The sequence below is a fragment of the Leptidea sinapis genome, chromosome 13 (genome assembly GCF_905404315.1).
Source record: "Leptidea sinapis chromosome 13, ilLepSina1.1, whole genome shotgun sequence".
Lineage (NCBI taxonomy): Eukaryota > Metazoa > Arthropoda > Insecta > Lepidoptera > Pieridae > Leptidea > Leptidea sinapis.
In genome coordinates this window covers 3857753-3871741 of record NC_066277.1, presented here as the reverse complement: position 1 = coordinate 3871741, position 13989 = coordinate 3857753, and the positions used below count along the sequence as shown (strand labels likewise).

The 13989-nt window shown below is 37.1% G+C and overlaps 1 protein-coding gene across 4 annotated transcripts in view; it reads left to right on the top strand.

Moving 5' to 3' along the window:
* Positions 1-12600, top strand: part of LOC126967755 (eukaryotic translation initiation factor 4E transporter-like) — a 55678-nt gene extending 43078 nt beyond the window's left edge. For 3 of the 4 annotated variants that reach the window (XM_050812428.1, XM_050812430.1, XM_050812427.1), the window contains exons 18-25: positions 157-244; positions 1734-1793; positions 2712-2872; positions 4238-4342; positions 5645-5716; positions 6593-6673; positions 7621-7705; positions 8405-12600. In XM_050812428.1, coding sequence (XP_050668385.1) covers positions 157-244; positions 1734-1793; positions 2712-2872; positions 4238-4342; positions 5645-5716; positions 6593-6673; positions 7621-7705; positions 8405-8571 — 819 coding nt within the window. In that variant the 3' untranslated portion in view covers positions 8572-12600. The remainder of the gene's footprint in view (positions 1-156; positions 245-1733; positions 1794-2711; positions 2873-4237; positions 4343-5644; positions 5717-6592; positions 6674-7620; positions 7706-8404) is intronic. The other variant, XM_050812429.1, reaches the window with a different exon arrangement.
* Positions 12601-13989: the final 1389 nt, after the last annotated feature.

The window sequence follows — 13989 nt, the reverse complement described above, 5'->3', positions numbered from 1 at the left end:
CCTACCTTTAAGGCCGGAAACGCTCCTGTGATTCCTCTTCTATTGCAAGCTGACATCGTTACCACCTTTATATTCTTCCGAGCATCTACCTCAAGCGAGACATCGCGGACATAAAAAATACAAAATGAATACATTATGTTATCTATTTGTAAACAGATGCAAGCGTCTCCACTACCAGGTATGAGCACTCCCAATATGGGCGTGGCTCATCAACCCTTACGACTGTCCCCAATATCCCACTCAGGTGAGTCACAACTTTGTAATTAAGCTATTCTTCATAGTTATCACATTATGTTCTTACTGAACTTTAATTTGAAGACGCGAGGACTAAGGATTGATCACAAATAAATTTAAAATGTCAATATACCCGTATAAGTAGTCTTAAACTCTTTCTATTAATCGCTAACACTTCGACACGTGTTTCGCCTCTACACGAGGCATCTTCAGGCGTTTTTGACTCGCCAAATGCTGCAACGACGCTGTCTCGTTCGAGCTTAGTAGAAATAATACTAAAGATTATCGTTTGTAATATTTTAAATAGCAATGGATTTCCGCAAGATAACGTGTTATTCTATTAATTTTCACAATAACATCACAACAGAACTCCTTGAAAACATAACAATACTTTTTAATTTTTTAAGTATGCTACGATGATTTTTAGGTATCTTTAATCTCACAGTGCTACTGTTATGCTACTATATTTTTTTCTGGAGTCTTCGAAACGAAGATTACCTTACATATTAAAGTTAGTGCTCATACAACAGATACCAATGACATTGCTTTAATATAATTAAATAATGAAAAAGTACAATCGTGTCGAAATATAACTAATAGGTACAGTCGTGTCGCTATAAATGTACATGGAGATCAAGTTTAAAACGTCTTACGAAATTTGTTTATATGAATATTAATTTATTACTATTACGAGGCAAATTGTTAGTTATTTTAGAATTATTTTTGAGGTAAATTTATACATTGACATGCAAATATACAAAAATATTTTATTTCGTAGGTAAATTGCATTACACTTGAAATATGCAATTTTTTTATACAGCTCATTCGGAAGGCAGATTTCCATAGAGAAGAACGATAAAGAAACTTTAAGCTCTTTTCAAAACCGAATGATATTACTTACAGATTTTTATTTACAATATATGCAAAGTGATGCAACAAAATACACAAAAGTCAATTACTAAATGTCTTACACGAGTAAGTCACAAAAATGTAAATTAATAAGTAAAAACATAGTCATAGTTATTGAGTACATACATATAGTACACTACAGTAGATGAATCAATCCACACATACCGTAAATAAAATACAGGCATTAAGTAAAAATATATAATAACTTTAATTAAAAAAGAATAAAAAAACATAAATCAGATTTCGCGGTGAGAGAATACAGCACCCGTTCACGAGCACGACGCATGGACCAGCCATCGCCTCCCTCGATCATATTTTGGGGAAGGGAACGACCCGCCCCACGTCGCCGCCACAAGCAGAGGCATTAGGCGAGCATGACAATGCCTGTCACGAGAACTCTACCAAAATACAAAAGATAATGTTCATGAATATAATATTATCACTAAAATGCTCGATACTTACTCCATTGTATGAAGTAATGAAGGGATGGGTAAGAAAGTAATAGTGATGGGGTTCGGCCGGAGTCGGTTAAGTTATAAAAATATTTTTATCGATTTAATTATTATCGAATTGTGTTGTATGGGACGCAGCGTTCTGCATGTCTCCAATCATGATGGGAAGCCCCAATTCACTCAACATGCATCAACAAGGTATTGTATATTAATCATAGTATTTGGTTACCATCGAATTGCGGTATCCTGATACCTGATACCGTAAAGAGCGTACCAAAAAGATTATCCTTCCAAGTACGGGGGTACCTTCCAGCTTAGCGAGATTCTCTAAAAAAAAGCGATTCACTCGATTGTATGTATCGTGCAGACATTGATAGATTGACAGACGACAGCTAAAATTTGTGAAAAACGGAGATAGCCGAAATCCACTGCGTTTTAAGAAACTGTTCGCTTTCAAACTTAAAACCGAATTGTACTTAGTCACCGTACTGTAATTACTATTTTAAACTTATGTCAAATCACGCTGCACGCAAGATATTAGTATAGACTATAGATAATTCATACGTCTAGATAGAGCCTATTGATGCTAGACAACCGATGAAAACAGGCCAGGTTTATTAGCTTAGTGTGCGTGACAAGCTCTACGTCTTACACTCGCGGTTTCTATCTCACTTTGTGTTAGTGTGTGTGCATTGACCAAAATAGAGGGTCACTGTCAACCTCCATTATTTTCGACGTTTTCACAGCTGTCGCAGTCTACCTAGACGCCTATATCTGCCGTGAAGCAGTAATTTGTAAGCATTATTGTGTATCGGTCTGAAGGGCGCCGTAGCTAGTGAAATTACTGGGGAAATGAGATTTAAAATCTTATATCTCTAGGTGATTGTATTGCCGCTCAGAATATTTGTATTTTTCAAGAATCCTGAGCGGCACTGCATTGTAATGGGCAGGGCGTATCAAATACCATAAACATCCATTAGTTTCATAAAAAAAACCTAGACGTGTAAATGATCTAAGACGTTTAAGCACTTATTAAATGTCGTAGCTATGTACCAAACAGCCAGTTAATAAATACTTCAAGTAACTTGTAACTCGTTAACGACTTCCGTGATGTAGGTCAAGGCAGGATCCCGTCGCCGCGAGAGATGGCGCACACTCAGTCGCTCATGCAGGGCGCCATGCTGAAGAAGAAGATCGAGGAGCAGCGCGACCTGAGGCGTCGTCACGAGGTGCAGCAGATCAAGCCGCCCACTCAGCTCGCCTTCACTCCCACCTCGGTGAGTAGTTGGAATTTTAACGCATCTGTAAGCGGATGGTTAAACTTAATGACGTTCTATACATATAGACGAACATGCCATAAATTACAACGTAGCACGCATCAATTGCCGCGTTTAATCCATGTGTTTTCAATATACTTGGTCAATAAGGAGCAATGTAAAACATTTATTTACTTCTCATTTGATTCGGCCATGTCGCCAAAAATTAGAGATTTTTGATGTGAAACTTCTTTATCGACGTTTCAGAGAAATTTTTATAGCAAACCGTCACGATTTTCGGTTACGCGCTATCTTGTTTTAATCCAAGATGGCCGCCGCGCAAAATTATGATTTCAACAATATGGATATTGAATCTGGGCCGCCTTTTTTTCTTAGACTTATCTACCGAATTTCTGTGAAGTTGTAATAAGTAAAACATTATATTTTATAAGTTTCACTTCTCACCTGTGTACTCTGGGTACACACACAATTTTTTTTTAGTTTCGTTAAGTTGTCTGTACCTAATAGACAACTAAATGTAGATTAGGTATGGTAGTTGTACACATACATAATATTTCCATGTTCTTACATTTTAAATAATAAATGTATTTTTTTCATGTCCGCTTAAAAACAAATTTTGCTGGTTGATAGGTACATTCTTTAATATTCACTTTCCCGCGTTGCCTGTATGGCTTTTGCCTTTACTTGAAGTAAAAATAAAACCACTCACCAGTGATATATTTCCAGCCCAATTGAAGCCGCAACTCGTAATTTTTGTTTCATATAAATTACCTAGTCGTAGAAAAATTATTATGATATGCAACGTTGTATAACTAGGCCAATAATCGCTCGTGGCGTCATCAATTGCGATGTTCGCCTACAGGTGACATCGCAACCCACACCACTCACGTTGTCTGACCCCTCTTATACAACTGTTGCTTAAAATACTATTATACACTATTGTAGCTGCCCGTACAGACTTTGTGCTGTCAAAATTAATATTAAAAATTAAATAAATATAATGTAATTTTCGAGTGATCCCGTTATTTATATGTCAACAATAATCTTTCGTAGACTGCATTCTAATACTTTCCCGGCCGATACTTACGCAACGGCTAAGTCCCTGCATTTAAAATATGTAATGTTTTCGAAAATATTCATTTAATTTACATGCTGCATAGGACCATATTGATCTATATTAAATGCACAATGTATTTAATATAGATCAATGCTATATTGCTTTAAATCGTAATTAAACCATTATTTCTGTTAAAAAGTAAAGGATAAATAATGTTTATTGTGGGCTATCTCTAAGAGATAGACATATACTAAGTAGTGATATAAAAATTTACTTATCTTTCACATTTCTATGTAATGAAATTTTAGGTATTGCGGAAGAGGACCGCCGATAAGGAGGAAGCGTTGAGTCCTAAACCTCAAATGCAGTGGAGTCAGCCAATCAAAATGCCGCAAGGGAGGCCCATCGTTAAGGTTCGTATCATCAGCGTCTATTTTTATTTATAATAGGCAATCTGCCGGAAGATGTCCACTGCTGGACAAATTCCCCCAAAGATCTCCACGACGATCGGTCCTGCGCTGCCCTCGTCCAACTTATTCCGGCGATCTTGACCAGATTGTCGGTTCATCTTGTGGGGGGCTACCAACACTGCGTCTTCCGGTACCTACGTGGTCGCCCATTCGAGGACTTTACTGCCCCAACGGCCATCTGTCCGTCGAACTACGTGCCCTGCCCACTGCCACTTCAATTTCTGAATAAAAACTTAAGTAAGGGTTAAAAGTTAATTATGAGAGAGCGCCTGCAGTTTGTTTGTCTCATGTTTGCTAGATGCAACTGTATCTCTCTTGGTCACATTCAATTCTGGTATTCAGTGTTTGTAAATTTCCTCAAAAGGCACGTTCCATGCGATAGGATTGTATAATCAATAAATTTCTAGTGCATTTTATTTTGTTGTTAAAGTCATAACCCTCACTTCTAGGATTAATACACAAATAAAATTTTAATACAAAATTTTATGAACGATGCGGGATTCGAGCTCACGACCTCGGGCGTTCCGTGCCAGTGCTCGCAAGCTGAGCTAACCGTTCGAGTGACAATCTTGTATGCTTTGTTCAACTTTCAGGTTGTGGCTTCACTTAACCAGCTCATTAAATTTTATTTTCAAAATTTAAATTTCTAGTGGCCAATGAGCCACCGATAAGCACAAAATGCAGGTGGCACCGTGGAGTGCACACCGCACGTTTGACCTAAGCTATTTTTTATATCAATAAGAGACGAGACGAGCAGGACGTTCAGTTAATGGTAATTGATGCGTCATGCCCATAACAATACAGTGCCACTCAGGATTCTTGAAAAACACAAAAATTCTGAGCGGCACTATAATTGCCCTCTTCACCTTGAGACATAACATGTTAAGTCTCATTTGCCCAGTAATTTCACTAGCCACGACGCCCTTCAAACCGAAACACAGTAAAGATTACATTACTCCTTCACGGCAGAAATAGGCGCCGTTGTGGTACCAATAATCTAGCCGGCTTCTTGTGCAAGGAGCCTCACTAATTTATACTTCTAGATAGTCTGTTGCTGCTAGACAACTGATGAAAACAGTGTGCGTGATAAGCTACGTCTTACGCTCGCGATTTTTATGTCACTTTTTGTTAGTGTGCGTGCATTCCTCAAAATAAGAGGTTAACTGTCAACCTCAATTTAGATTTTACGGCTGTCAAAGTCTATCTAGACGTATAAATTATCTAAGAATTTTGTATATCTTCCAGGGCAACCAGGGTGGCACCGCTCCTATTGGGTACGCGCCGTCACCAGAGTACCAACACTACATGAACACACCGGTACGGCAACCATCACACACTAAATATCTTTATAACTACACCTTCTCTAAAAGTCATTCATTAAATTCCTGTACCCCTAGCTGGGGCAGAGGGCATCCACAGTGCATCTCCATCGCGGTCGGTCCTGAGCATCTCCTAATTTCTCCCCAGGTCTTTCCGATGTCATTCGCTTCGTCATAACAGTCCGCCGCCAGGTTTGCTTTGGACGGCCACGTTTGCGTTTTCCTTGAGGGTTCCAATCTAGGGCTTGTCTCGGTATATGGTTGGGATCCGTCCTCAGTGTGTGGCCTATCCAGCTCCATTTGCGGCGTTTTATTTGTTAGTCGATTGGGACTCCATGACAGCGTTGCCAAAGATGATCGTTGGAAATTTTGTCGGGCCAGTGAATACCGAGGATATTTCAAAGGCATTCAGACAGTTGTTATATTTTTTTTTTATGAAAATAAGGGAAGAGACGAGCAGGAAGTTCAGCTGATGGGAATTGATACGCCCTGCCCATTACAATACAGTGCCGCTCAGGATTATTGAAAAACCCATCAATTCTGAGCGTCACTACAATTGCGCCTCTCACCTTGAGACATAAGATGTCAAGTCTCATTTGCCCAGTAATTTCACTAGATACGGCGCCCTTCTGACCGAAGCACAATAATGCTTACGCATTACTGCTTCACGGCATGAATTGTGGTACTGGTGGACGGATTGGGGGCGATTGACATCGGTTCTTGACACTAACCTGAGCCTAACGTAGCGGTGTAAGGCCGCTACTTCACGCTGCTTTTCCATGAGAGTTCATTCATTTGACTCTGGCCCGTTCGTGTTGTCGTCATAAGACGGCATCGTGAGTCTCCCATATCAAAATACTTTGTGTGTTTTCAGCAAATTGGTTCTGCGATTGGTTCGCGTGGTGGTTACCCAAGTCAACAACAACAACAGCAAAGAGTGCCGGTGAATAATACTGTAAGTACAGAACTATTTACATTTGGCATGAAATCAAGTTTGCAGTAAAAACGTTACTGTGTTTCGGTCTGAAGGGCGCCGCAGCTAGTGAAATTACTGGGCAAATGAAACTTAACATCTCATGTCTCGAATAGAATGAGGGCGGTCGTTCCATTCCTAATCTGTGGTATCATTAAGAAATTCATTTATGTTATAATAAGTAACCTTTACCACACAAACGTTTTTTACCAATTCTTTTGAATATCGTAATACTTTTGTTTTGAACATATTCTGGGATCATATTGTAGAAGCATATACATCGCCCAATAAAAGACTTAGTATTTTTGTTGCATCATTTTACATATTATATTGTAATTGAAATGATTTGTAAATCGATGGAAATGTAAATCTTGACATAAAAGAGGGGCAATGAGTTTCTTGCTACTTCTTCTCAATAGCTCAACCCTTTACGAAGTAGCGGTAGATTCAATAAGAAAAATATTTTTTTGACATTCATAAGTGTCATTTCCGTGACCTACATGAATAAAGTGATTTTGATTTGATTTGATTATGTTTGTTGCTCGTGTTATCATTATGATTGTCACAGTTTTTAGCAAATTCCCCAATGTGCTTATGAACATATAAAACATTATCAAGAATATATTGAGAAGCAACAGTCAAAATGTGTATTTCTTAAAAAAAATCTCTTAATGATTCTTTAGGACCCAGGTTTTTAGATCCAACCCTCTTGTGCAGCACAAATATGGTATTAATATCGGACGAACTGCCCCATTGCAATATACCATAGGACATACTAAATTATCTATGTCAGTTAATTGTCTAATCTATTTAACCGCGTATGCTGCAGAACTAAGTCTGTTCGTCAATCCGTCAATATGGGGGCCCCATTGTAATTTTGGCACACTGCGTGATTATTATAATTTGTAACATTTGTAATATTTTTGTAGTACAACATGAACAACACAGGCAGAGGCATGCCCAGTGGTACGACCCTGCACAAACTGTTGGTGCAGTCACATCAAAGGACCCTTGGTGAGTGCAATGCAGATTCGGACCCGAGATACCTTCGAGAACGTTTTGATGTCCCTCATAAGCTATCTATACTGCTTAAAAAATTCAAAGTCCCATCACAGTTAATTATTTTGACATTGCCCTATATTATGTATATATTTTAAGCGTGTACATTTGTTAAACAAAATAATCATTTATCTAAAGACTAGTCCGTCCCTTGAAGTTTCTAATAACCTTACAATAATAACACTGAACAATAAATATTATAATAAACCATAAGAATAAACCACAAATAAAATCAATTCATTCAATTATTAACTAAAACTCTCTCTCATTATATTCTCTCTATATCTCTATCCATCTCTCTCTACACTCGGACCTCACAACAATTAGCAATGTTTTTAAATATAGTTATTCTTTATTTGGCACTCACCATTCAACTTTTAAGTGTCAATATATTTTCTTCTTCAAAATGTAACGAACCTCATTTCTCTGACTGTACCAAGATTATACAAATACTGCTACAAATGCAAAAACGTCTCGAAAGTTATTGTAACCTGTAGTTCAGTAGTAGAATGGGCTCTTCACAAAAAAAATATGGGGTAGCCTTGAATATTCTTCCATAAATATGTAAGATAAAAATAAGATGTTGTTTTCTTCATCTTCATTAATGTATTGTGAAATACTGTGTATTAATATTTTTTTTTCTTTAATGTATAGAAGCGAATAGCGGCGGTGGTGATAACCAACTAGCGAAGTGGTTCTCACCAGAATTGTTGGCGCGAGCGTCTGAAGGGAAGCTACCATCAGTGCACGTTCCAAACGCGTTGTCTCTTGAGGACCTCGAGAAGCACCACTACTCGCCGGCGCCGCCCATGCGCAACTGAGCGGCATCAAAGAGAACGCCGCTTTTATACTGCGCAATCTGTGACGTCACACGCCTAGTGAACAATTCAGTGCTACAAACCCAACCAAAAGTGTATCTTACGGTGTCAATTTTGGACGCGGATTTCAAAATGTCTATTCTGTGTCAAACGCAATGAAGTGTTTTTGTTTTGAATTTGACAACGCCCATTCCGAACGTCGTCGAGTCGAGTTGAAATAAGTATTCTCAGTTCTGAATATAAATATTTGTGTTCATTTATACTTAAAAAAAATTTCGTGTGTTTCGACCAACACCAAACCTTGATTTTTTTATTCTATGAAAACAACATTTTTGAATTATATTTAATTTATAACCAACCGTGAAGAGCGAAACATTAATAATGCTTTAAAAAGATATTAAGTCAAAATTAAATTAAAAAGAATATATAAAATTAGTAATCGAAGGATGGAGCATAATAATCTACGCGAATATAAAATATAGCAATAAAAAACGTGTCTTAAAGTTAACATCGCCATATCCAGCTCAAGTTATATATAAATTATTAAATATTTTACATTTTAAGTTGTGCGAGGATGAAAAAACAATACCAAACCCAATCTTACATTTGTTTTATTGACAATTTATATGATCTTAATACATTTTAAATAATTTTTAACACGTTAAAGCCCGTACACGTGCGTACAATCAATTGCGTGAACGGGCAAACGCGTGACGGGGCCATAATCTCTGCAACGCCTCAACGCCTATTTTACGTGCAGAGGAGATCCTCGAGCAATCGTATCGTTATTGAAAGTCTCCCCATTGGCTATGTTAAAACAAAGATTTATATCTTCCTCATTGATATAATTGGAGGGAATGGTCACCATGAAATGAGCCCCAGCTTCTGCTGATGGCTAAAAAATCCCGTACAACATTGTTTCTTTACTTAAGAGAAGAAAACAAGAGTGTGAGAAGAGCGATAAAATGTGACTTAAACTAATAATGAATTATAATTTACAAGTATTAAGATAATGTTGGCTCTTGACTATACGACCATTAGTAGTGTAAAGGCCTTCCCACATCGACGCTGCGAACGCATATCTTGAGCATATTGTCGTCTCACTCGTTTCGAATTGATTCCTATAACAGAACTTCGTTTTATTCCATTTGCTTTTAAATTTGTTAGAAGACAGTGCGATTTCATTTTATTTACAATTTTTTTTATCAATTAGGTACTTTTTCGAATACGGTTCTATTTCGATTGAAAAGCCTTGTAGCCTGAATACTGAAGATTGACCGTGAACGATAATAACAAAGTTGAGTTGATAATTATAAATATAAAGTATTTAAAAAACACTAAAAAAACGCTTTGATTGAAATTTAAAATGAACAGCAATTCCTGCCTTATTATGAAAAATGGAATAATTTTATCAAAATAATGTATTGTCATCGGTCCTCGATAAATCTACGAAGTTTGAACGAAATCTGACCGTTTAAAGTGGTTCAAAATCGCGCCCAAATGAGTCGGTTGCAAACAAACATACATATACAGGTGAAGCTAATAAAAAGCGAAAATCCCCGCTACTGCGATTCGCAACGTCATGTGTGGGCGAGGCCGAATAATAAGATTGTGATGATAAGTTGATAGATATTGTATAAAATATAATGTGAAACCATTTTTAACATATTTTAGATTTAGATAGCTACGAAAAGACCTGATAATATCTCATGTGATTTGAATAGAGTCACTATAATTTAATAAAACATGTTATGCAATAAAATAATATCAGTGGTTTTTCACTAATTTATTAAAAAAAAAAAGTATCTAAATACAATAAATTATTTAGTGTATATCGTTAAAAATGGTTTCGTTTTTACGTTGAGATTTCTTACTTTTGGTGAGGATTTGTAAGGCGTTATTATGACATAAGAAACTGTACAATACTATGTTGTTCTGTAGACCAGACCAGACAAATGGGAACAAGGGAGATGAAATTCGGTTCATTTACTTAACTTCTTTGTTGAATTTATTTTCAGTTGCATATATAACATAGTTGATTGTTAAAGATTGTGATAAAGATATAAACTTTGCGATGAAAATAGTTGTACTAATTACAAATGCATGAAGATATGGGCTGTCTATTGGCTATTGCTTAACCCGATAAAAAAACAAAAGTATGATCAAGACAACTCCGCCTTGTTTCTATTGTCTATGGTTGTTAAAACGAAGTGATTCGGATATAAACATGCATAATATCAACGGTTGTGTTCCCGGGATTTTTTTGTTACTCTATTGGTATTTTTTCTTAAGGAGAGATGAGTTTAGGTTGAAAAAAATATATATTTCTCATTTTCAAGTCTTTTTACAATCGATTTCTATTTAAAGGCGGCGTTTTTGTAATGCTCACTCGTCTGTCCGACATTTTCTATTTTAATTTGAACTTTGTTGTATTACGATAAGCGACGCCAGACGATTGTGGACTGTGTTTGTTATATTGGTTGTATTATATTTGCGATCAGCGCCATCTTGTGGCGACGAAGTATTAATATGTGATGCAATGAAGCTGATTTGGTGATACGCTTTAGCATTTAGCCTGCTTTACGTAATAAGGTGAAATATTAAAATACTAAATGCGTGAGGTGCCCCTTGCGTTAAAAAAACGTGTTATTCGCACACGTACGTTTCAATAGCGTTTTGCATGATAAAGAAAAAAATCACCAAGTTGGACAATTCTCGTTAATGTGCCTACACACATATTGTTGAAAAAGTCTCACCACATTCAAATCTGATTGCGAAAATCTTTTTTTGAATGGCCGTCAAACCTGTCAATGTCAAATGTCAAGCGCCTCATTGAATTTCGATGTATCGAACTAATATTTTCCTACAAATATTTATCGTTACCATTCGTAATTACTTTACTTTCTGGCTATCCGCTTTTTGTTGCTGTCGATATCTTTCTCTATACATCTCTATCTTATCCTCAAATTTCTCTTTCAATGATTGGATTTTCCACTACGCTCTTTATAAATAACTTTTTCCTTAAATCTAAAAAATTGTATAAATTCTCTATTAAGAGGCGATCACACGGTTATCGATAAAATTTCCTGATGATAAGTTAAAATTTAAACTAGAATCTATTTTATACGGATTGTTTTCACACTATATTTTAGAGGCAGTCTCTTATCATTTCTCTAGCAGCACTCTTATCATTTCAGTAGGTACATAATGAGTGCGAAAGTCGGCATCTGGCGTCGTGTCAATTAGCCGAGATCGATATCGATTAGTCGATATAAACCGTCCATTAATATCTCGACTCGTATGTAGCAATAATCTCGACCATATCGTCGTTGGTCACACACTCTATTTTGACCAACGTAACCACCTATATGATAATCATGTGTCGGTTTGATACTATTTTTTTATTTATTTTATCGGATGCAAATATGAAAAATTGGAATGTTCTAGAGTGTGGCGATTTGATGTTCCTGAGTAGCTTGCTCTAAGCCATCGTAGTTTATACGCAGAGCGCTAAAGCCGACGAGATTTGTGAGCAGTGGCCCTGTTAATTAAACTGTACGCCTTATTGTTGTAAAATACTGCTATTGCTCGATCTTTTTTTTAACAGGCGCGAGAAATGTAAAGATTCATTCGAAAAACGAGTTTTTGAATCAACTACATCAGAACACGTTGGCATTCTACTCCAAAAGTCCAAGGTTTGAAACCTTCATAGCGCAAACCTTCATACATATGCATGTATGTGTGCTCTGCAATGCGGGCACGCACGTACCTACTTGTAAATTGCGTACACGCCCGCACCCGCATAGGGCGTGTCCCTCTAACGGATATACAGAAGATACAATATTCACTTGCGTCTAGCCAGTTCATTATGTTTACTACGGTGGCTTAGTGATTCGAGCAGTGTATAAGTGGAACGTATAAATATTACAAAGTTTCGGTTAAAACGAGTTGTTCGAAGCGCGTTACAGTCGCTGACGATACCAGATAATGTCTCCTGTAAGCTTTAAATTATTAAAGAAAATTTGAAAGTTGTGTGGTGTTTTATTTTTGTTGCTGAATTAAATAAGAAGTAGTTATTAATTTAAAAAATACGACAAAGTTTTATTGAGCGTGTGTATTTTACATCTATATGGGGTTGCATCGTTTAATTACTGAGCTCCTATGGCCCTCTTGCAGTTCCTTCATCAGATCCTGGTTAGCATCTAACACCAAAGTACTCGTCAAGACAAATTAAACGAGCCGATTGTCGATGGGGTTGCGTCGTTTCTTTACTGAGATCCTATGACCACCTTCCAGCTCCATCATGAGATGAGATCTTTGTAACCATCCAAAGTACCTACTCATCAAGACGAATCAATCGAGCCAAAATTCTATGGAGGTTGTGTCGTTTAATTGCAAAGTTCCTTTGGCCACCTCACAGCCACATAATCAGATCAGCACCATCTCATAATATTGTATTGTCACGCGATTTACAAATGTCTGCAAAATTTCAACTCAATCGGTAACCGGGATCTGAATCAAATTTAATTTGCAAGATTTGATGACAAACATCGGCACAAGAGATAAGAGGTATGTAAAATTGTAGGGAATAATCTCTGGATCTACTGAACTGATTCAAAAAGTATTTGTAAGTATCATATGGTATATAATTACTAACCCGAGAATTGCAAGGTAAGTCTGGAACAAAATCTTACGAGTGCTGCATTAACGATGAGAGATGATTGTTTTGAATACATCTACCGATGTGGCAGCTTTGTAACACGAATACAATATATTATAACCCTTATAAAATGGTTACACTGATAAATGGGAAGTCAATCGTGGAAGCAGCAATTGAATTTCAGCAGCGGACAGTAGACAGTAGTTTCACGCCCATGTTCTTTCATCATACAACCGCGAGTCTTGCCTCGCACAGCCAAATTAATTACCGGCTGCAGTTTTCCCGAACCGATACGACTTCGGGGACCTTCAAGATTCAAAAGAATACTCCCAATTTAATGTTCAAGCCAATAGGTAGTTAGTAGCTTCACAACTGAGCATCACGTCAACTTCTTACCGTTGGCAACTTAATAAAAAAAAATGTAGCTGACATGATACAAATGCTTCAGCATTTAGCCTGCTTTATGTTGTGCGATGAAATACGTGACGAGACGAGCAACACGTTAACGTGATATGCCCTGCCCGGCTGCCCATTGCAATACAATGCCGCTCGAGGTTATTGTAAAACAAAATTTAGCGTCATCACACGTTTGTCACCTTGAGAGAAAATGGTAAGTCTCATAGGCCCAGTATTTTCGATACAAATAGTGTTAGCCTTCGATAGTTTATACGCCTCCAAAGAGCTACTTGCTGCTAGATAAATGATGGAAAAAGATCAGGTTTATTCCTTTACGGCCGCTCCTAATATACTATCTACAGATA